This window comes from Melanerpes formicivorus, unplaced genomic scaffold (genome assembly GCF_026170545.1).
Source record: "Melanerpes formicivorus ecotype bairdi unplaced genomic scaffold, bMelFor1.0.p_v2 SCAF_22, whole genome shotgun sequence".
NCBI lineage: Eukaryota > Metazoa > Chordata > Aves > Piciformes > Picidae > Melanerpes > Melanerpes formicivorus.
In genome coordinates, this window is record NW_027142374.1 from 12560699 (window position 1) to 12584702 (window position 24004).

Sequence of the window (24004 nt, forward strand, 5' to 3'; positions counted from 1 at the left end):
TATTTACAGACTGAGAACTGAGATGTTATATCCAAAAGGTTATACAGGAAATCCCTGTCAGAGCTGGAATTAAAATCAAATTCTCCTGAGCATCAATAGAGTGCCTTAACAGCAAATTCATCTTCTCCAACATCTGTGTTTTTCTTTATCTACTGTATTCCATGCTCATGCCTGTGCAATTTAAACATCTCTCTTTGGTACTGTTAAGCAACATGATTAGTACCTGTCTTGACACACACAAACTGCCCACACCTGGACAAGCCAGCTCATGAGGAACAAGAGTAGGGGTATCAGGTCATGCATTCGGTGGGTCAGGAAGTGACTGTTAAGTTTTGTACAATAACCATTACCAATCAGTTGCCTAAACTTAGTCTAAGGCAATTGCTTAGCCCCACAGAGAAAGTTCCAACAGAAACAGAGCTGATGCTGACTGGACAGACTTCAGCTGATTTTTCTCAGTTTTCTTTCCTACTTTCCCTTGCTTTCCTCTTTAAACTTCTTCTGGCTCACGATGATTCCTGTGAGCAGTATAAAGCCAACAGTCACACCTCCTGCTCTGCCACCACATAAGACCACCTTTGGACACTTCTCTGCCTCCAACAACACATCCTGCTTGGACAGAATTAGGGAGAATTCGTGTAATTAACATAATGTTCCTTCCTTTTCTTCAGAAAGAAAAAATAGAAAGGGGATACCCAAAGACACCCAAAATACCTATTTCTTTTTTTCATTAACTATTTCCCCTCAACATTCTGTAAAAGATATTTGACAAAAATAAAACTTTTAGGCAAAATTTTGCAGACAATATTTTTATCTTAACTCATGTATGAGAGAACCTTAAAACTCAGTATGAAATAAGGTTAACCCTTAGAACAAGCACCTAATCTGCCATCATGGGAAAGAAGTGAGATGAAGAAAGTCTTTTGGTGACTTCCTAGGCATATTCAGTATTCATGCAATATAATTAGTTCTAAGTAAGGTGGAAACATTAAATAAGGAAGAGCACGTTGTCCTTCTAATTTTCAGAATAATTTCATGCCTAAAGATAGACATATGGCTTGATTTTCAATCACTTCAGAGCAAGCAACACTCCCTAAAATCCAAAGAACATATCTGCTATTAGCAGTCTTACCAGCATCTAATAAAAAAGCACTTAAGCACAAAATGTACTTAATTTATATGATGCGTAGCTATCAGCTATCAACCCCAGAATCCTATGCAGGAATTAAATACTCAGTTTTTCTCTGATGATCTAAGTAGGATTTTTATCCCTCAATTGTGCAAGCCTGACAGTGGGTAAAATGAAACATCAAGAAGGTGAACATCATGAGGTTCAATAAAGAGAAGTGCAGAGTCCTGCATCTGGGGAAGAATAACACCAAGCATCAGTACAGACTAGGGGTCTTCCTGAAGGAAAGCAGCTCCATGGAGAAAGACCTTGGAGTCCCAGAGGACAGCAAGTTATCCATGGGATAGCAATGTGCCCTTGTGGCCAAGAGGGCCAAAGGCATCCTGGGATGCAGTAAGAAAAGTGAGTCCAGCAGTTTTAGGGAGGTCTTCCGTCCCTCTGCTCTGCCCTGGTGAGACCACACCTGAAATGCTGTGTCCTGTTTTGGGCTCACCAATTCAAGACAGACAGGAATTTGCTGGAGACCACACCTGAAATGCTGTGTCCTGTTTTGGGCTCACCAATTCAAGACAGACAGGAATCTGCTGGAGAGAGTCCAACAGAGAGCTCTGAGGATAATTGTGGGACTTGGAATGTATCTCCTATGAAGAAAAACTGAGAGAATTGGGGCTGTTTAGACTTGAGAGGGGAAGGCTGAGAGAGGATCATATCAAGAAGTATCTGAAGGGTGGGTGTCAAGATGAAGGTGCCAGTTTCTTTTCAATGGTGCCCAGTGATAGGGCAAGAAACAATGGGTACAAGCTAGGACACAGGAGGCTCCAACTCAACATGAGGAAACACTTCTTTACAGTGGGAGTGACAGAGCACTGGAACAGGCTGCCCAGAGAGGTTGCAGAGTCTCCTTCTCTGGAGATTTTCAAACCTGCCTGCATGTGTTCCTGTGTGGCCTGCCCTAGGTGATCTTGCTTTGGAGGGGAGATTGGATTGGATTGAATTGGATTGGATTGGATTGGATTGGATTGGATTGGATTGGATTGGATTGGATGATCTCTGGAGGTCCCTTCCAACCTGTAACATGGTTTGATTCTCTGAAACTGTATCACAGCAGGTGCTGGGGAGAGGAGACACAACAAGGAAGTTGCAGAGGTAGAAAGTTTACAAACTTTCAGAACATTGTCAGTTGTCAGTACAGGAGTAAACATGGAATCTGTTTTCATTGAGCCCATTGGCAAAGGCATCAAATTGCTGAAAAAAACAAACAACTTTGGCTGTTTGTTTGGTTTGGTTTGTTGTGGTTTTTTTTCTTTCTTAGCACACACAGGTACATTGCTGGAATGGCTTAGAGTATGACTGGAAAGAGCCTGAATCAACAGACTAGATCAGATATGCTGGAACAATTGCTATGTGGAAAGCTACAGGAAGGACAAACACACATATTCTGCTTGGCATATATTAAACAAAGAAATGTCAGAAGACCAGTCAGTTTGGGGAAGGGGATGGAAAGAAGGGAGGTAATAAAGCAATAATCTCAGGCGCAGCTCCGGAATTACCCAAAGTCTGCCGTGCTCTGTAGGGATTTTAAAGAGTACATTTAGAAAATTTGTCAGGAATTAGGAAAGCAGGGTCAATAAAGTTAAACTCTATCAATAATCACTCTGTAGTATGTACAAGGATCTTCCAGTACAATGCCTGAGGGCTACCCCTGAACCCAGAACTGAACTTTTCAAATTTAAAAAGACCCATTTATTGCAGCCAGTCATTTGAGAAAATCTTATTATGGAAAAAAAAGGCCTAAAAATAGAGCTGTTTTTTTAACGCTCAGGACTGATCCCCCTGCCCCCCAAGAGTATCCATGAACCAAACTTTGCCAAGAGGAATATTTAATGAGAAGTTTCTAAGTCATTAGCCCAGCTATAACAGCATCTCATGCGACTGCAGGGATTTGGGAGGCTGGAGCAGGCCACACAGGGAGTGACCAGGTTATCAAAACACAGGGTCCAGTTTTGCACTCAGCTTGCTGGAGGCTGCTGAGACCAGCACCCATGTGAAGACCAGGGAAGGAGAAGCAATCAGCCTCTCCCATAACTGGTTGTCTTCACACCTCCAAAGAATGAGGGCTGTGTCTCCAGTGCATCACGGCAACGTTTAGCTCACACTGAGCAAACTGGTGCCAGTGCAGAGGCAGTGCTCAGCTGAGTACTGCACTGCCACAATGCCACAGCTCTGCTGCCCGAGGACAGCATGGGCCATGTGGTCATGCCAGCTCCTCAGCACTGGTGTGGGCAGCCTTAATGAAGGGTGACACTGCAGCTGTTCCCATGGCACTCATCCTCTGAGTGACTTTTGAACATCACCCCAGCCTCTGAGGCTCAGCCAGAGGCATTAGGGATTGTCTTGGCATACAGCCTCCAGAAGGAGAAAGGCTACAAAAATTCATTGCAAGCTTATGTTTTATTTGAGTATTTACATAAACTTGTGCTCAAAGTTAAAAAGCCCTCCTCTCTCTCTTCTGTAATTCACAACATTGTGGTAGTGTGGGATGCTATTAACACTGAATTGCTACAGTACTGACTGCCTGACACAGCCACTTGAAGCGTTTTGCTCCTGGTGAAAATATCTAAGGTGAAGGGTGGGAGTTGTGTGCTGTGTGACATCAAAGAGCAAAATAACAAGTAATTCCTTTTGAAGAGAACGACATAAAACATGGATGTTTTTAAGAGGGCTATCTAGGCCCTAGAACTGGATCATGCTCTTTTTTTTTCCCCAGATGATGTTCCAAGAGTCTTGTTTATTGTTAAATAGCTCCATGGTGTTAATCTGAAATGGTTATGTCACCAGGAAGCAGAAAATGCCCAGAAGTACTTGGTAAACGTGGTTCTTCAAAGGACCTTCAGATGAATGACTCTAGCAACTTCACTGTGGTGACTTTTATGAGTAAGTGTACTGGGATTCTGCTCTATTGTTAACTCATTCCATTTATCCAACCACACAGTAAGGCAAACGAAGCCACCACAGCTCATACTTGCAGAAGATTTGGCTTTTGAGTTTTGCATATGCAAATATTCACTCAATTAACCAACCAACCAACAACAACAAACCAAAAAAATCAGCTTTAAGTCAGAATATCCCACAAAGTTGTACTTTGTCACCCCCCCATATCAAACAGAGTTTCACTGCTGCTTTATAAATCATCTTCAGGAACTCAAAGGCACTTCACAGAATCAGCTAGTTTGGAAAAGATCAACCTATTACCTAACTCCACATCTAAACCATGACATTAAGTGCCACATCCCGCACCTTGAGTACTGTGTCCAGTTCTGGGCCCCTCAGTTTAAGAAGGACATCGAAACACTTGAGCGTGTCCAGAGAAGGGCAACAAGGCTGGGGAGAGGCCTTGAACACAAGCCCTATGAGGAGAGGCTGAGGGAGCTGGGATTGTTTAGCCTGGAGAAGAGGAGGCTCAGGGGTGACCTCATTGCCCTCTACAACTACCTGAAAGGTGGTTGTAGCCAGGAAGGGGTTGGCCTCTTCTCCCAGGCAACCAGCACCAGAACAAGGGGACACAGTCTCAAGCTGCGCCAGGGGAGGTTTAGACTCGAGGTGAGGAGGAAGTTCTTCACCGAGTGAGTAATTCGTCATTGGAACGGGTTGCCCAGGGAGGTGGTTGAGTCATCGACCCTGGAGGCGTTCAAGGGGAGATTGGACGTGGCACTTGGTGCCATGGTCTAGTCATGGGGTCTGTGTTGATAGGTTGGACTCGATGATCCTCGAGGTCCTTTCCAACCTAAGTGATACTGTGATACTGCGATCCAGTCTTTTTTTAAAACCCTTGTAGGGATGGTGACTCCACCACCACCCTGGGAAGCCCTGAAGTCCTAACCTGGTGAGGCATGGATCACACACATGTGCACATAAGATTAGAACCAAGAGCTGGCAACATAGCACACTTCAGTCTAGCCTTACCCCATCTCCTTCTTCAGCAGAAAATCTTTTTTTCCACGGAATTTGAGGATTTTTTCAACACAATCCCACCAGGTCTTCTACTGGTGCATGCCCATGAGTGCCAAAGACATCAGCACCATCCGGACTGAAGTGAATACACTTGGGAACTGCTGCAGTACCCTGAAGACTGTCTTGGGCAGGCACAGCAAACCCCACCACACAGTTAATTATGAAAATGTGCAGGTGCTTCTGCATGGGACACAGAAGTTTGTCTCAGGTTAGTGACAAACCTACTGAACATCTCTCACAAACTCTTATAGCGCTGGATGCTCACAAGTGCTGAATAAACTACAGTCAAAACCCTCGAATGTTTAACCCTGCATCCCTGCTTCATTTTGCCTGCTTTTGCTTTCCAAAACTCAGTGAAATCATCTGCTGTTTGAGGGATACTAAGACTAAACATGTTGTTTGTTGTTTTTTTTTCCCCCGAGTACAAGCTCTGGAGCTGCAAATGATTAATACTAATAACGTGAAAAATCTGTCACATATAAACAATATAAACAAACAGTAACAACAGCTTACATTTGTTAATCTGAGAACTTCTTTTCTCTGATTCTCTTCCATAAACAAAATATTTTTTTCATCAGGCAGTATCCATTATGCTCATCCTTGGTGTAGTTACAAGGCAAAAAATGTGGATTATTGATGAAATAGACCATAATAGCTCTTTCCAAGCCATTATCATTTATCATTTAAATGTGTATTCAATGAGCTTTAATCTGCAAATTTGTCACGATTGGGAACCATTACAATTTAACAGATTCATTGTGTTTGCTTTGTTATTTTTTAATACAATGCATGGTGAGTTTTCTGTAGACTACACATGAAGTAATGGACTTTAAAAAACACTTAAAACAGATAAAGACCAGCTGTTTAGTAAAGCCTTCAATGTCTAAAAGCACAACAGTACTGAAACACCGTATCATTACACTAAACAACTCCTGCAGAATCTTCCAAACCAGGTATACTGCTCTTTTTTTTCCCCCCCTGAACAGCCTCAATCTCTCACATCTGAGATTTCAACCATATAAATTTTCTCAAGTTCCCAACAGGTACTTATTCTAATGCTTGAGACAAAGTAAACAAAATCAATGCTTGCTCTCTCACTGGTATTAATCAGTCTGAGCTCTGTTCCGTATATTACCAAGGATCCAACCAGTATCAATCCTTAGGTAGTTTTTTTAACTCACAAGTCAATTAATAACAAAAAGAATCATATGGATCACTTTGGCTAAAGTAAAACAGCATAGAAAGTTCTGCATTTTGGAAAAGGAAGGTGATACTGAATTTCCAGCTCAGTATTTGCATAGCTGCACACTTTATGGAACTGTAAGAAATGTCAGCAATTGGCAAACACAAGCTTTTACTAGATTTTGGCTATGGCAGATTAATTCCATATCCAGTTTATATATAATTCACTTAGCACCTTTTCTTACTCAAGTTTATCAATTTCCTGAATAAAATCCCTCCCGTACACTAACTGTGCAAACTCCCCTTGTAGTCACCAGGAACACTGCTATTTGCTTTGACAGAAGACATGATAGGTGAATGCAGAAAACCTTATCAACCCAGAATTCAGATCATCCTCTGGTTGTGATCTCTCTTTCTTGACATTATCCACAAACACTGAATGGTGGGAAAGTTCCTCAGCCAGGCAGGAGGCAAGATGCCAATAAGAGATCAGAACTATTCACATCGTAGCACGGTTTGCCTCACTCCTTTTCTATTTTGCTGCAGGCTGCTCTGAACTGATTTGGGGTGGGGAAATGAAGGCCAGTGATATGCACATGTGATTGACAGTTGTGCCAAGATTAGTTGGAAACAGTGGCCTCCAAAATGGCTCTAAGATATTGTGCTCCTCCTGGGTAAGCAGTCAACAGCCCTGCGATGGTGCAGCTGCCCTGGAGCAGCTGATAGCTCACCAAGCCACCCAAGGGCTCTGGAGTGAGGAGTCTCTGTGTATCCCAGGAGGTAGGCTCCAACTGCCCCTCAGGCCATGCCTGCAGGCTGCTAAAAGGAATGACAGTGCTGAAGGCTTTTCTCATTATACATCACAATATTGTAATTCCACAAAAATCTAGCAGATAGCTGCAGTAGGACTGCATGGCACTGCTGCACTCTGCCCATGTGAGATGCATGTGGGCACTTTCATGCCAGCCTTAAGCACTATATCCCTCATGTTCACATATTAATGAATTATTAATGGATTTCCCAAGGACAGCTGACTTTTGCCTTAAACACAAATATGTCCTAGCATTAAAAGCCATGCATCTAAAAATAAAACCAGAATCATCTAGTGGGCTTAACAAAACAATCTCACATAAAAGGAAGTATTTTTTAACAGCACATATCTACTTTATGGCACTGGTCTCTTAGCTTGATGCTTATGAGTTAGGGAAACAGCCCCTTGGTGGATTACTTTTCATAGTTTGCTCAGTAATGTGTTTACAAAGCCATTGTTACAACTAGATGCTTATATATTTTGATATACAGCATGCACCATAACAGTACATCTTCAGAGATTCCATGCTCATTTTTAAAGCCTATTTAAATGTTTCTTTACTTTCCTTCCTAGCAAAACACAAGTTTACTGCCAGATACTCCAGGGCTCCATAGTCCAGCCTGACAGTAATTAAGGCAGAATTAGTGGTGCTTTGAAGGAAATGGCAACAGTAGCAACAGGATGGACCAAATTCATCTCTGATTGCAATTCCTCTGAAAGAACTAACTTACTTTAGAAATTAATTTGACACTTGATATTTCAAATAATGGCCTCTATTCTTAAATGTCTGACATTACTGGAGCACATAACTCAAAACCTAAGAAATGTTAAGTGGATTTTGTTTTCCTTTGATAGAAAACTGCCCATAAATTCACCTACTTTCCACCATGTCTACTCTAGAAGTAAGAGTTTTGTTAAGATGATACAAGGCATTATTTCAATTCAATCTGCACTTGCTTAACACTTACCTGCCCTTGATAATGGACAGTATTAACAATACACACATCATCCTAAACCCACGCAGTGAAGGCAGCAATGAAAATGCATTGCCCAAAGTTTTGTGAACATCTGCAACATTTCGTCTGGTCCTATACCTAAATAATATGCCAATACATAACAACTCAGTCCAAAGAAACTAAAGGAAGTATATTTCTGTGCATGCTGCCTACTTGACCTCAGACTGCAAACATGGTCTTCAGATTTTGTGGTAAATGTGGACACTAAGCTTTCACAAAACTCTGTCTTCCAAAAATTTAACAATAGCTACCTAGAGTTGTTAAACTTTCATCTAGCTATAGTACTTACAGTCCAACAGCAGTTTTCTAACCATACAGAGCATCTAATCCAATCCAGTGGTATCTATTTGTCCATCAAGAAATCGCCATTATCTGATATATGAAGTCTACATTTTTGTATGATTTTTTTTTTTCTTTGGTGTGTGTGTGAATAAGAGAGGGAGGCAGCATCTCCCTGCATGATGAGAGGGTCATTCTGGTCCTTCATCACCTTGGGAAAGGGAGCAGGGTCCTCAGAACATCCTCAAAACCCTTGAATATTAGGGGAAAGCCACAAGTTAACAAGAGATGGTGCTGACACCTGATCTTGCTTCAAGGTTATTTTATTTCTGGATTAAGTGATAAAGAGCAGGAAAACCTTTACATGACCCTCAGAACCTTCTCCCTTCAGATTACAACAACATTCTGCTCTTCATATGTAAAAAACCAACTTAACCTCCTTTAGCAGTGAAGGACTTGAACTATTATCTCCCTCTGACTGTGGCATTGATTAGATTAGAAAATGAGTAACTTTTATCACACTTGATCTGAAATAGCACTAGCTAGCTTCCTTTGTCCATTTGCATCTACAGAACAGATAACTGCATGGATCCTGGGAGTCAAGCATGACACTGTGATGTCTCTTTTGATCCCTGGTGTCAGGTTAAAGCAGGAAAAAAAATTAGGAAGTTAACCTGTGATTTAACACTGGTCACTGTCTGGCTCCTGCGACCAGTCTGGTCTGGGTGGTTTAGACCTTTGTGAGTGCATGTCTGGCTCCCTCTTCACCATTCAGGTTCACTTGCTGCCACCTCTAATATTAGAATCTGTGCTGGATTCTCCAGCATGTGCTTTGCTTTGAATTGCAACAGACTTTTGCCTTAAAAAAAAAAAAAAAAGACAGTTTTCTGGTTTGCCTTTTTTTTTTTCCCCCTTTTCTAATTTCTCTCTTCCTTAGGGTTTGGGTTTTTTTTTTTTTCAATACAAGGAAGGGCAGATTATTTCAATTAAGAGCCTGTCACTGACAATTGTAAGCAACCTTTCTTCAGTTCAGTGCAGCAGTTGCAGTTTTAAGTTTCTCCCTGCTTCTGCCAGGATCTAATTTTCAAGGCCTCGTTGCCATGGCAGCAAGTTGGAATTTTAATCCAGTACTAAAGGTCAAGACAGGTCACCAGTTTCAGTTCCTCTTCAATCTCCCCATAAAGAGCCACAAAAAGAGGCTGAGATAAAGGTCTGACCTAACAAAAAATTCCAGCCTAGCACACAGCCAGACTTGAAGCTATGTGATTTGTATAGGCTTTCAAATTTGTCTGGAACTATTGAAATTCATGCTAAATCAAGTATGAGCAGCCCCGACTCACATTCCTCCCTCTCTGCAGAAAAACACATACGTGTCCCTAAAACACAGTTATGTGCATGTAACTTATCAGAGATACCCAAAAAGGCAAGTGCTTCAGTAAATCCTAACAGGTAAATAGCTGTGAAAGCAATTCTCTCATTACTGGAGATACTATTTTTGCAGCCTCAGAAGAGTCTGACACCTGCATTTAAGTCTTTCTTGTCAATATGAGGTAGAAGACAACATCTTTTCTTTCAAAACCTGTAAAGATCTTTTTGTGGAGCATGTCAACTAGACAAGACTTTCCAACAAGTGACAATTTCCTGAAAGCTAAACTGCCTTCAGATTTTGTTTACTATCTTTATCTTGAAGGATAAAAAGCTCCTGTGGAAATTTGGAAATAGCTTTTTATTTGCCATTTTTTTCCTAGGCCCCTTGCTGTGTTTTCCATAGTACTGATTTTAATTAAACAATTGGTTCGCACCTACTGGAGTAAGGCTACAGACATCTCCCTCCTCCTCCTTCAGGGTCCCATCCTTTTTTGGGGAAGCTACAATTACAGCATTAGGAAAGCCTCATGCATTTTTCCAAGATGCCAGAATGCAACTGAGGGAAGCATCTCTTCCTCCAGGAATTTAGAGCAGTAATTAGCCCAGCAGTGGGGAATATTTTCCTTTCTCACCATTTGGGATGACCTATTTGTAAGGTAAAGCTATTTTGAATCTGTGGCTCCAAGGGCTATCCAAGACAGAGGATAATGCAGTGAGCACGGCCCTGCCCCATGAGGTGTTGTGAGAACTTCACTTCATAAAAAATAAGCCCTCTGGCCAGAAAATTGATAGGCTCTGGAGCCCTGCTGAGCCCTCGGCCCAAAGGATAATGGTAGCAATATAAGTTCCTCTGGATGGAGAGTGTAAAGCTGAGAAAAATGTGGTGGATTATTGGGGTTGTCAGAAGGATTCTGAGGAAAGATGCAAAGGATTAAGTTGTGATATTAGGAAAAAGTGGCTGTTAGTCTTACCTAGGATATTTAGGACACAAATTGGAAGTTTCAAGCTCACTTTGGTATTATGAATGCCAAGATTTCTGGCAAAACCCATTTTTCTTTCAAGCTTATCACCTATTTCCGATTATGACTACTTTGCAGTGTGGTGCAGATGAATCTGAGTGACAATTTTCTCAGTCTGTCTCAGGCTACTGAAGTTCACAAAGCCAGTAAAATATGACAGTAAGGATGAAAGGGACTAATGTGAAGAGCACCAGGAAGAGCCAGAGAGAGAAATGGCTTGGCATTGAACCTGAAATTTAGTGACAGGACAGAATTAAAACAAAAGGGAGCAGGGTGAGGCCCAAATCATGGTGGCCAGAAAGCCAGGAAAGAAATTAGCTTATATGCATTTTATTGTCAATCCTTCAGCTCACAAAACAAATGGGTGGGAAAGGTATTTAGTGTGGTGACTGTCTCTGCTTTATCCTGATTGAAATGTTCAGGTTTTCCAAGTACATTTGTTTTTCAAAATGAATGTTTGAAGTTGCATTGAAGTTCAGAAGTGATTCCATCCCACAGAAATGTAAACTGAGAGGTCAGTTTGAGACTGGCCCTAAGCCATGAAGGTACCACATATGTGCTGCCTGTGAAAAATCTGTTTAAATACAGGGAAACCAGCTGCCAGGATGGGAACTGATATGTAGCAGACAGAGATACACATCCTGAATCCAAACACGTTAATGCGTGTTGTTTACCTGTCTCTATTAATACTGATACTTCAGTGGTTGCAGTTCAGTGGTTGCATAGATTTGGCAGTGATGCAGTAGTGCATCCTACTTGAGGACATGCTATTGCAACTGCTACTCATTACTCAGGGCAAATAAATGTTTAAATTTTAATAGGGGACTATACAGTATCAGAGGAAACGTTGGTTGCTTGAGTTGCAATCAGAACTACTGGCAAGAACGCCGCTGGTTAGCTTGTTCCATGCATTCTTGAAGGCAGTAATTATGTGAGTCTCTGATAGTCACGAAAAATTAGTCGACATTGATCAGCAAAATATAAGAGAATTAATTTAGTCCTGTTCCCACAATCTTTTAAACTGATTTATAAACATGTCAGGAGAAAGAGATCATGGAAAAGAACGTATTAGGAAATAACTTTATTTTGACAGGGAGGTTAAACTGTATGTGAGCCAGCTGAATAATGAAAACAAATTAAAAGTCTAATTTAGAAATTATTTTGAATAATGGGCTTATCTTCAAGGATACAGAGCTTTTAATTATGACACTGGATTTTAACATATTTCACAGCAGCTACAATATTTTTTCAAGTTTGCTTCTATAGGCAGCTGTACATAGGAAATGTTTGTATGTTTTATTCCCCATTACTTAGTACTTTGCCCAAAAGGAAAACAAAAACCTCTGTGGCAGTGAGGAGCAAAATGATTCAGTCCTGACCATCATTTCTCCAAACTGAACAATTTCTCAGGCAAAAGGATGCAAAGCAAACTTCTCACTCACAAAAGAGAACAGTGAATATGAAAGATGAATGCCATCTTACCAAAACAGACCCTTCTATTTTCATTTGCTGTTTGTCCCTTTAATATGGTGCACTGGAGGTCTCTAAAGATTAATGGAGTTCCAATTACACGCCACTGTTGTTTCACTTATCATAATTTGTACACGGCAGTACAAGTTCCTTGTATTCATGGCTTTTGCAGTTTACCCAGAGGGAATATCTTTGGAACTTCCTACTTGTAACAAACAGGCAGTGCTTAGTCAAATGATTAAAGCCTGCCGCACGTACTAAGCGAAAATGAGTGTATGCTATAAAAGCAAGCAGGCTATCAACACTGTGGGATCAACTGATGCTGCTATGCTCCTGTATGATCCATTAAAAACTGTAATTAGAAATTCTAAAATTTGAGGTTCTTCAGTGTATTACATCTGGTCTGGATTGTGACTGGAACTCAGATAGAAGGCTGGATACCTAAGAAGAAATATCCTTCCAATTCCAGCTGGAGATGAATTTTACATTTTTGGTTCCTGTGATTGAACTAGAAATGATGCATCAACATTGAATGAATCCCAGTTTTTTAAAACTGATTTTTTTTCAAGGTTAAGAATTCATCAGTGCATCTTGATTTGAATGTTCTGAATAACAACATTACTTGTTGTCGCATTATCCAATATACAATCCTTGGTGTAAAATCCTCTTGATGTCTGATTACTCTTCATAAGGACCTCATGCTGATTCATTTCAAACTGTAAATTACCTTTAATTCATAGCTTGAACATGCTGCCAATTTTTGTTTTCCACGCTCCCAGGTGGCTGTCCCTGACACAGTAGAGAACTTCCAAAAAGCCATCAGATACTTATGAAAAGTAGCTAGATGTCAAGAAGCACATTTCCATTTTCAAACAGCCTTCCATCAAGTATTATGATAACATTTAGGATTAGAAAAGTACTGGTATTTACTGAAGGTTATTTTAGAACTGTGAAATGAAATCCTGGCTCAGCTGAACCCAGTGGTGAGCTGGCTCCCTTTGGAAAATCCTTGCTGAAATATCACATAAAGAGTTTCAGCTGCTTGTTTTGTTTGTTGAGCCCATTGTGTTTAGCTGTTGTTTAGCCTCAGCACAGGTTGCATATCATTAAGTATGATGGGTAATGAAAACTCTATAAAGATGAAATAAGCTGGTTTTGTTTGATCCATAAAAGTGTGCTGCTCTAAATTTTTAATGGTTTCCGGTAGTTCACTCAGCCCATGAGAAGGGCCTTTTAATACTGTATTAATACAGTAAGTATAGGAAGTAATTTTATGACAGGGGAAGAATACCATTATGATTACATTCTTCTTTCTAGCTAGGCTTTTATGGAAACTACCCAAGACTACTCTGCAGTATGATTTCAAAACACAGGATGTGCTTGATTAAAAAGGTTTTGGGCAGTTGCCAACTGGACAGAGGCCAAATGCTAACAACCAAAACAGAACAAAAGGGCTGGATGTTTGAGGATGACATATGCACAATGATAATTATATAACAGAAACCCAAGTCATGAGCTAAGTTCATACACTCAGACTCATGGAAGCTGACAGAAAATCTTTCTCAGCACAATTGGTTGCACCTTATCTGTTCCTACTTACTATGCTTTGTAATAAACTAATCACAGCGGACTGGCTGAAAACTGATTTCACAATACCCTGTGGAGATTTGCAATGAATCTGAAATTACAGAAGAAGGAAGCCAAGTGCTGTAGTTTCACATAGCCTGGCTTCAGCTACAAAAATTGACCAGGTACACAAATGTGCACACATCGGTGTGCAAAATTTCGTTGCCAAGATTTTTGAGTAGTAATCAGGATCTGAAGTTAGTTACGTTCATGTACACTCATGTACAACTTAGATTGTTGTTGCAGAATCTTAACTACTCTACCTTCAGTTTTACTTGCTACAAAGCATTGGAGATTGGCTTTCCCACCATGTGGTTATAATAAAGTAGACTAAAATAGTATAGAAAAGATGGAAGTTGTATTTCAGAATAATTAGACAAGAAGTCATGCATCTTACACGCCCTATAAAAGTAAGATCTTGGTCAACTGATCTACCTTGCAGTATGTTGCCTCCATTTTTGCCCCTAGAAGCAGGTACCTGAAAGCTAAGATCACACAGTCCTTTGGTCTGATCTTTCATGGTGACAGTGTTTCTACTCCTGAATTCTGTGATGACATACAGGCAGCTTGGCTGATGGAGCAGAATGAGGCATCATGAAGGTAAATACCTTTGTTCTGCATACAGTGGTCAACTAGTGATATGGTGAATCCAAGCACATTACTACCAATGCCTATAGATTTCTAACAAAGCCAGTGGAATCTATAAGGCTGTCTCTTGGACCAGTGGAAATGGAAAATGTAACTTAAGCTTCACTAGAATCGCATGCAAACTTCAACAAGTTGCAGAGTATGAAGAAATGTGTCTAGGTTAAGAGGTATCTAATGAAGCATATAGATGAACAACTCCAAATTCAGTCAGATTTGATCCAACTGAAATAATAGATAACAGGGCCCACTGACAAAATATATAAGGAGCTGGTTAGAGATACAGTTTGGAAATCAGTAAGACCATGCTGTGTGGTTGACAGTGTAGCAACAAATGTTACTGTTGGACTGACCAATGTTAGCAAGATTAAATCCTTCTTAATACAACTGCAATCTGTTAAATACTGTATCATTAAAATACACAATGACTGCAGGAGCTGTCAATCTATCAGGATTTATTTGGATCACGCTATCCAACTCGACTTGACACCATCACATCTTTCTGTCCCGCTCTGCTTTAATTTCATTATGTCCTCAAGTACTGTAATTCCCAGTGAAAGTGGTGGTAACAGCACATGCAGATCTAAAGAAACAAATTGGCCTCGTAATACCAAGTCTCACAGTAGACTGCCTTCTAACCTCCCAAAGCCCTATGGAAATTCTTAGAAGCTGCCTTAACAATTTTTCTGCAGTAAAAGAGAAAAAGTGATAGTAATGGGTTAGCTGATCTTCATTTGGAAGCTAAAAATAAAAGTAGCTTTATTGCAGCTCTGATCTCTCATGTGTAAAATCTATCACCTACCATAAGAAGGCAGTTCATTGCAGCAGAAATCTGATTGATAGTACTGGAACTTTAGATCAAGCAGCAGAACAGAGAGCAACTGGTTCATAAAATGTACTCAGTGTCTTCAGGTTTTATATCAGGCTTCCTATAGAGAGCTTTGGTCCCATTAAATGCACTATATACCACTGAGCTCTGAAGCACTGTTCTTTTGAAATTCAGCTTATAACTATAAACCATGATTGACAAGTCTATTACTGTTGGTTACAAACTATTGAAATATTGTATTTTATGGTACACTCACTGAAATATTTTTCACAGTGGAATCCAAATACACTTGCTTTAGTAGAAAAATCATTTTAAGATGCAATAATATTTTTTTTTACCTTTCTTTTTTAATAGATATATATATATATATATTATGGAACATGCTTGATGTCAGTCTTGGATAACACACATATTCTGCAACATGAATGCACCCATTTTGTTACCAAGAACAGGGAGTACAGTTGACTAGATTCTTAAAAAAGGAAATGAAAAAGCAAAGTGCAAAACCTAATGTGCTACCAAGTTTCATAAACAAATGGTATTCATGCAAATTAATCTGCCATTTGCATTCCTATATAATTCTCACGCACACTGAAGAAAAAAAAAGCTTTCATTTTAGAATTTAATTAGTTGTTCAGCCATAATTCTGTAAAGCTTCACTCAACAAACTTTATTCTAGTAAGTACTCCCATGACTTGAGTGTATGAGTAGGCTTTGACCTTTAGAGTCTGGTGAGTACACCAATGGATTCAGCAGCTGCATCTACTCTAGTCCCGCTTCTCTTACATGGCCACAGACAAATCGCTGAACTCCAACAAGTCCTTTCCTGTACACAAATTTGCACTAAGAATCAATATATTTAAATTAATTTTATAAGCCTGTGTAGTTTTTGTTCACATTCATTTTTCTTCCTCTGCAGGGATTTACTTAAAACTCTGTCCTTAGTAGATTAAGGGGATTCTGAAGTAATTTTAAATGAACACGTGTATTTACAGAAATGTCAGTTAAGATAGTGCAGTTCTGTATTCAGTAGTTTAAAACATGTGAACACTAAAAAAATAGCAGCTGAACTGAAATCAGAGCCACATGTTTTCATAAGTACAAAAACAACAACCTCCTTTTCAAAGCTATTATTCAATTCCTGTTTGTAAATTACTTTGAGATCCTGGGGTAAAAGAGTGAAAAACAGTTCAGTCTCAACTCACTGCAGCCTTACACCAGGAAGCACCAAAGAAAAAATGGTTTGACACTACGGGGAATTAGCTCTTCCATGATTTTAAACTGTCATATTTGTAAATCATCTGTGATTTTCAGCTTTTTCAAAGTTTAAAACTCAGGAGCAGCTTTTCCACACCAGCTAGTAGAATCATTCTGTATGATGTATTTTACTCTCTCTCACTGTATGAATGTTAAAATTCCTGCATCATATGCTCATTGGATTGCATTTTCTATTGTAAGAGGCTTAGTATCTGATGAGAGAAGCATAAAAGTGATTTAATTTTGGCAAGCTGTACAACTAAAATCAGCATTATTTCTGCTTAATAAACTCATCTTTCACACATACCTCTGTTAGCTAATGCTTAAAAAGAAGAAACAGTGATAAGCAGTGAAAACATAAAACTGGTTTATGGCTAATTTTTAAGGACTACTGAGAACACCTGAACACCAGGACAAGATTATGAGCAGAGCTAGATTTTAGTTACCTTTGGAGAAATAAGCTCATTCTTTATGATAAATTGAAAATGAGATTTAAAGCTGGAAATAATCATACTTACGACTTTTGTGGCACTGACTTAGTTGCAACTTTTCCTGCTGGATCACTCCACTCTGCAAACAAAGGAAACACATTTCCAAATGTCAAAAGATTACTGTAGAATTAAAATGCATCCAAAGCTGTCAGCCCATCAAATTATACTTGGTTTCACAACATGCCACAATGCATAACATGTAATAAAAAGTGGAACTGATCTGCTTTAGCATCATAGGAATTATTTTTTTTCCCCCTTTGTTTTAATGATGTTAAGCGGGAAAAAAACCCAACAAGCCAACCCTGCCTGTTAGGACTAGGATGATAAAGACCTACTTTGTACATTGTATCCTGAGGTCAGATGTTGGGAGTCCTATAAAGAAGAACACAGAAAATGTCAACATTAGTTAAATAAGATGAAGAAGGTAAGATACATCTTGCCTTGCTAGATTAAGGACACTGGTATGACACAAACAGGGATGGAGATGGTACAGGCAAGGGATCATGTGATTGTTAAGGCAGTGCCAGTGACATTAGTTTAAGAAAACATTAACCGTGGAGACAGAGCACCACTGAAAGACCCTTTCGCAGTTCTGACAAGAGCTTGTCCTTAGCTGGACACACAGCAGAGATTTTCCAGGCTTGGCCATGCCTGTGTGCATGAGCCATCCACCATGTACAATCTAGACCCACCATGAATGGAACTATGTATTAAATTCGGCAGCACTGCCTTTCTTTTTTTTCTTGTTATCTGACTGCTTGAAATACAGTAACCTTTTATTGATAGTCACTGTTTTTATTTGCACTGTGACACAGGGGATTTAATAAAGATGCAGGATGTAGATCTTTGCCTGGTGGAAACTGGTCCAAATCCAATGAAATCAATGAAAGTACAACAACTTGAAAACAGCAAAGAATCTGGTTCGTAACACTAAGCATGCTAATGCCAGGATTCTTGTTGGCTCACAACTAAGCTGCCTCCTTAATGTCACAGTGTTTTCTTGCTCAGTTTTTCTCTAGGCTTTATAGTCTACAGTGGTTGTAATCAGCTTTCCTTCCAAGCAGAGACTGATCATTTGAAATTAAGGTGTTATTTACAACCTGATCTTACAGCCAGGCACTACTTTGCTGGAAGTGTTAGTTCTGTAAGATGTTAAAGTCATTAAAGCCCTCACTGCACTTCCTCTTAGGGCATTATTAGTTCCTAATATTATACTGTGCTGTCAGTCAGTCCCTTGTGAAGTAAATCATGCCCTAAGAGTAAACACGGCCCTTTACATTTGAATGTCAAAGGGATAAATTGTTCTGATAAGTTCCACCTTTTTTATCACACTTTTTAATACACATTTCTCATAAGGATAGTTCTTTCTTTTTTTTTTTTTAACAGTTAAATTAAGAACTTCTAAGAGTACCTTTCCCAGTTTATATGGCTGCAAAATCTAGCCACGTTGTGTCTTAGATGTATAATTTGGCCAGCCGTAATTGACTTAATGTGATGTTGTGAAGAGCAATTTCTGTTGTATGCTTTAAAGTAAAACTAGTGAACTTGGAAACATTGATGTGCTTGCCTATTTCCTGAAATGCCAGCTTAAAAAAAATAAATAAACCAAAATAATTTTTAAAAAGTCTCATTTATATTTATTCTATGTAATTCTATATTTTGCATTGAAGTGACACAGTCCAGAATTTCAGAATCAACGTTTAACATGCTCAGAAATTAACTCTGATGTGGATCTTAAGAGTTCAAAGCAAACTTAATGGAAACAGAAAAGCAACCCAAAATGTTAGCTTTTCTAAACCTATGCTTATACTGCTGCCAACGGAGACACAGCTGTCTGCAGGACCTAGACCAGTTTCTGTAGAGCTCATCAAAACCTAAACACTTGAGTAAGACATGGTATAAGTGAAAGGAAAACAAATACCCCTTCCAGTAGGCAAACCCCTCTGCTCTAACTGCATTCAGACAGGTTTCACATAAATGGGTACAATTGACTCTAACCCAATTTGCAATGAGGATTGTACTCTTGTATGGTTATGACTTGTGATGCTTAATGCTGCAGCAGCTACCTGCAATGACAATGACAGTGCTAGAGCAGTAACAATCACATTCCATTACAATAAGGCATTCTGGGCAGCAGCTTTGTGATTTTAAGGAGCCACAGATACTGCTAATTTCATATGGTTTCCAAATAAGTATGGTGGCTGTGTTTCAGGCACAGGAATATCTGCCAAACAGATAAAATCAGTATGAGGAAAATCACATTCCAGCTTCTAAACCAGGGTATGGTGGGTTTGAACCATAATGTTAAGCAGTATCAGTTTTGTAAGTGATACAAACTTCTATTTAGCTCCACGTCTTACTGTTGTAGATTTCCCATCCTAGAAAAGTTGTCCCCTTCCCTAAACATCATCATCTCACAGTTGTAGAGGTCCCAGCAAAAGATACCTCTGGAAATGATAGCCCTGGGTATGAGCTCAATCTCTCAACAGTGCTAGAAGGCAACAATAGAATTTGGGCTAAAGGCACATTCAAATCAAACAGCTGAACAATTCACTGGGTATAAGGTGAACTGCAGGTACTCTCCAGGCACATGCTTCTGAAGTGGCAAGTGCTGAGTGCTTGCTTTTTCCAAAGCCAATACAGAGGATCACACTGTACAACTTTGTGAACCCTTGGGAGTGTGCACTGAGACAGATGCCACAGCACTGCTCACATGAAGGATCGTTTTAACTCACCATAATGTGACCATGCAGCCTAAGCCTCATGATGCAATCAAACCACTAAGTAGGAACAAATGACCATTTCATTGTACTGCAGAAATAATAACGGAAGAAAACAACCAACCAAAATTGTACTTGACGTAGGAAACCTTATAATAACAGAGATAAAGTTCACTGTGCCTCCACTGTAGCTTCTACAGCTTTAAATAAGCAATCCTACTACTAGTAGCAACAGTCTGAGTAGGAATTTTCAACTATAAAGAAGCCTTAGAAAATGTGGAAAATGGAAGCAATTACAAAAATTAACTCTCCAGCAAAGAACATTCAACAGAACAGAATGGTAATCAGGTCACTGGTAATAGCCTACTTGTACCTTGCTTGGGATAGAAAACTTGGTCTGCTCAGCCTTGCCTGGAGTGTGAATAGCAGTAAGAGGAGGCGGCCAGGAATGGGTCATCTCCTAGGGAAGAAAAAAAGACATGTTTTTGAAAACAAATTAATGTCTGTATGGAAGAAAGAGGGAAAAAAAATGATCATGTATTCTCCACTGAGCCTGGAGATGCAATTGATTAAGGAAGTATCATCATGCATCCTTATGTGGTAGATGAGGAGTTTAACTACCCAACAGAAAGCACTTCCTGGGAATGAGGCTAAGAACAGGTTTTACTCTTGGAAATGTTGACCATCTGTGGCAGCTGACTGCACATCTGTGATCAGACTCTCACGTTGTACGCATTAAGCCATCATAAGAACAAAACAAGGTTTCACCTGCAAAGCCCAAGCAGGAAGGGGATCCCTCCTGTACTGCACTGTATGTAACCCTAGCTAGGATTGCATGGCAGCAAAATACAACCCTATTCAAGGTTGTATAGCAGCAGAGCAAATCAAGTCCAGAAAAAGCTGGAGTGGACTTGCACCATGAATGCCTGGTGTAGAAGACTAGGGACAGTGTCCTATGCACCAAAGCACCATCTCATGGCACTGGTCACAGCACCAGAACGCTATTGATTCCATGTGAAAATGAGGGACTAAGAGATTAGGTGATTTGTACAGGGTTTCACAGAAAGCCCATGCTTAACTAGGAAATCCAGATCTCCAGTGAAGACCTGCCTACCAAGCCTCCTAAGCAACATGCCCATTTTCTGTATCAATGTATTAATTCATCAGTTGTACGTACATGTTCCAACTACCTTCAAAGAAACCACGTGGTTGCCTACGTCTTTGACACACCAGCAGAAGAGCTGGTGCACCCTCTGCTTCATACTGAGGCTGAGCTCAGTGCAGGCAGACTGAGACTTAAGTTCAGAGAAGGGGGCAAACCAGTCAAACAGAGAAACTGCAAAAGTATTCCTTTAGGCAGAGCCTGTAATTGCCCTTCTAATGAGTGTGGTTTGTGGTAGATACTGCTCTATTCTCTCTTATCTTTGTTTTTAATTGAATAAATATTCAGAGATGCAGTAATACTTTCTTTGGCAACCTGTTATATGTTTGGTTGTTTCTCTGTGCCTACACAGCTATCTACTGCATACCAACTTGGAAGGTTGAAGTGTAAACAAATCTAGCAATCTCCCATTTAGGGGACATCTTAACATAAAATAATGGGAAAAGGAAAAAAATAGTTGGCTGTCATTTGAGGAAATTCAATTACAAGCTAAGAAATACTGACTCACCCTTCAGTGAAGTTAGGACTACCTGATCTATGTGTTTGAGGGGCCTTCTGAGTTTCAGAGGTTATTACAAAGGTACAAGCTAGCTACAGTGAAGCACTTCAGTTGTCACTGTATTAAAATTAATGAATAGAAAATTCCAGATAGGATCACATATGTGAAGCAACACAGGTATTTAATGCTCAGTATGTAAATGCACACTATGTGCAGAAGTGGTGAGGAAGTGCACAGTTCATTAAAGAAACATACCTACATCTACCTACAGAGGAGTCCCACAGCACTGTTGATCAAAGAACCTTGAATGATCATAAAGTTTTGAGTTTACTTCAAAATGTATGGGTAGCAACCCCACACTGACCACCACACAGCTGCATATTATACACACACAGAGCACTACTGAGCTACAGAATGACATGCAAAAATGGCATTGCACTGTTTTCAGTGAAGGGACAAAACCCCATCCCCACATCCTGCAGAGATGTGACCTTCTGCTTAACTCTCTCCTACTCTGTTCCTTCGGCACATGCACATTACTTTGGAGAATCGGAAGGAAGGATGTAATTTGTTTAATCATCCACATGACCTCACCATTTCTTTTTTGCTGTGTTCCAGTTTCTTTTGGAGGTCTCTCATCTTTAAGTACTCGCTAAGCTCTATTTTGTTCAACTTGTGAAATCTGATATATCTACCTTCTAATATATTATGACTATAAAGAACCACTCAGACTCCGTGTGTTGTGTATGCATCCATTAAGTTGCATAGATAAACATCTGGGTTTGTAAATACCTAGGAAAGTAGACAGGGGATTGCATTATTTTATTTCCCCCACCCTCCCCCCAGGAAAAGTTAAAAAAACTTTAATCAATCCAAATTTGGAAGTATTTAGAAATTCCTGGAAGTAACAATAATAAAACCAAGCATATGAAATGCTTTAAAGAGGAATTTAATGGAAACAAAGTAATCCCACAAAATTGAGTTAGGATTTATTTTCACATGGTTTGGACTTAAAATGATTCCAAAATCATGTTAACTGTTGGAGCGGGTAGATGACTGCTATGGAAGTGTGGATTTCTTTATAGACCTGGAGATTATATGAGAAAGTAAACCTGCACAGTTTGTTGGCTTAAAAGTCACTGTGGTCTTCTGATGTAGTAACATCGGGCATCCTCCTTTTTGAAAATTATTTAAACATTGTTTTAATTGACTCCATGTGCTTTATTTATTAGAGCTAGGCACGCTCGTCCTTTTAGCTAAGTCTGCTCTTTTCAGCTATAAAAGCCCTCAGGTAAGTAACTAAGAAGGACACATGCAGACACAATCTAATGAATCACCAAAAATACAAATACTCCAAGCAAACCTTTTAAGGGCTGCAGAGGTACAAGGCCAAATAATGAATTAAATGGAATAAAGGGACTAGGGAAGGATTTAAACTTGCAAGTTTCTAAGGAAAAGGTCAGAGCAAGGGAATTGAGTAGAGGGAATATGGGGCAGATGGAAAATAGCTTTACAAAACCAGTCCCTAAAATTAATAGCCACTTTCAAGATTTATTTCCTTTCTCTGTATTTCATTTTTCCATCATTTCCTTCTTGTTCAACAGAAAGTGTGCAGTGTTTTAAAATACAGATAAAAGCACTGGGCCAGGCTCTAAGAGGTCATTATGGAAAAAAAGCAGCCAGACTATGTTCTCTGTGTTTCTACTGAGGCAGCTTCCCTTCCTATGGTGTGTTCTGCTTAGCCTGATCTAATTTGAAGTCTCCCAGGATATGGGGCTTATGCTCCTTCTCTTAGGAGATGTGATGGAAGACTTGAAAACAGTCTTCAAATACAGAAGGACCTGTTCTTCCATTTTATGGTGGATATGAACTTAAGCTGCAGCCAGAAAGATGCCCGTTAGACATCAGAAAAAGCTCTGTAATGGTAAGGACTGTGCAGCACTGAAACATTGCTCAGAGAGCTACACAGACTCTATCTTTGGAACAACCCACCTAAGAGGAGATTAACACACATCAGTCAGGAATGGCTTAGGCAGAATTGATTCCTGCACTGGGACAGGGATGTATAGTAGATGGTGAGATTTCCAGGACCCTTCCCAGCCCTTTTTCTTGGGTTTGATAGATCTCGATAGATCTCTGATGGTCAAAAACTACACTTAATACCTCTCTCATGGATGGTAGATGCACAAAAAGACATAAGAAAAAGACCCAATCCTGATGCTTGTCTTCTATGGCATTAGAGTCCACATAGGCAGTTTCAGGATGGATACTTTGCCCAAATCACTAGAGGGCAGCCAGAAGAGTAGCCCTACACACACTGATAGCAATAAATCTAATCTGAGGCCACTGCTGCTAAAGACACTTTATCTGTGATATTCCCTCTGTCAGTTGCCCTTGTCAATCCTTTTAACTCTTAGCTAAATCTTTTGCTTTAAACTTCCTCCAATTTTTGGTTACATAGCATGTTAGAACTACACTCAGAAAAAAAAA

General features: G+C 39.8%; 1 protein-coding gene across 3 annotated transcripts in view; it reads right to left on the reverse strand.

Moving 5' to 3' along the window:
- AFF2 (ALF transcription elongation factor 2) overlaps positions 1 to 24004 on the reverse strand; it is a 438357-nt gene that overhangs the window by 111467 nt on the left and 302886 nt on the right. For all 3 annotated transcript variants that reach the window (XM_068152207.1, XM_068152206.1, XM_068152205.1), the window contains exons 5-7: positions 20227 to 20313; positions 17469 to 17505; positions 17161 to 17212 (exon numbers count right to left, since the gene is read on the reverse strand). In XM_068152207.1, the coding sequence (XP_068008308.1) occupies positions 17161 to 17212; positions 17469 to 17505; positions 20227 to 20313 (176 nt within the window). The remainder of the gene's footprint in view (positions 1 to 17160; positions 17213 to 17468; positions 17506 to 20226; positions 20314 to 24004) is intronic.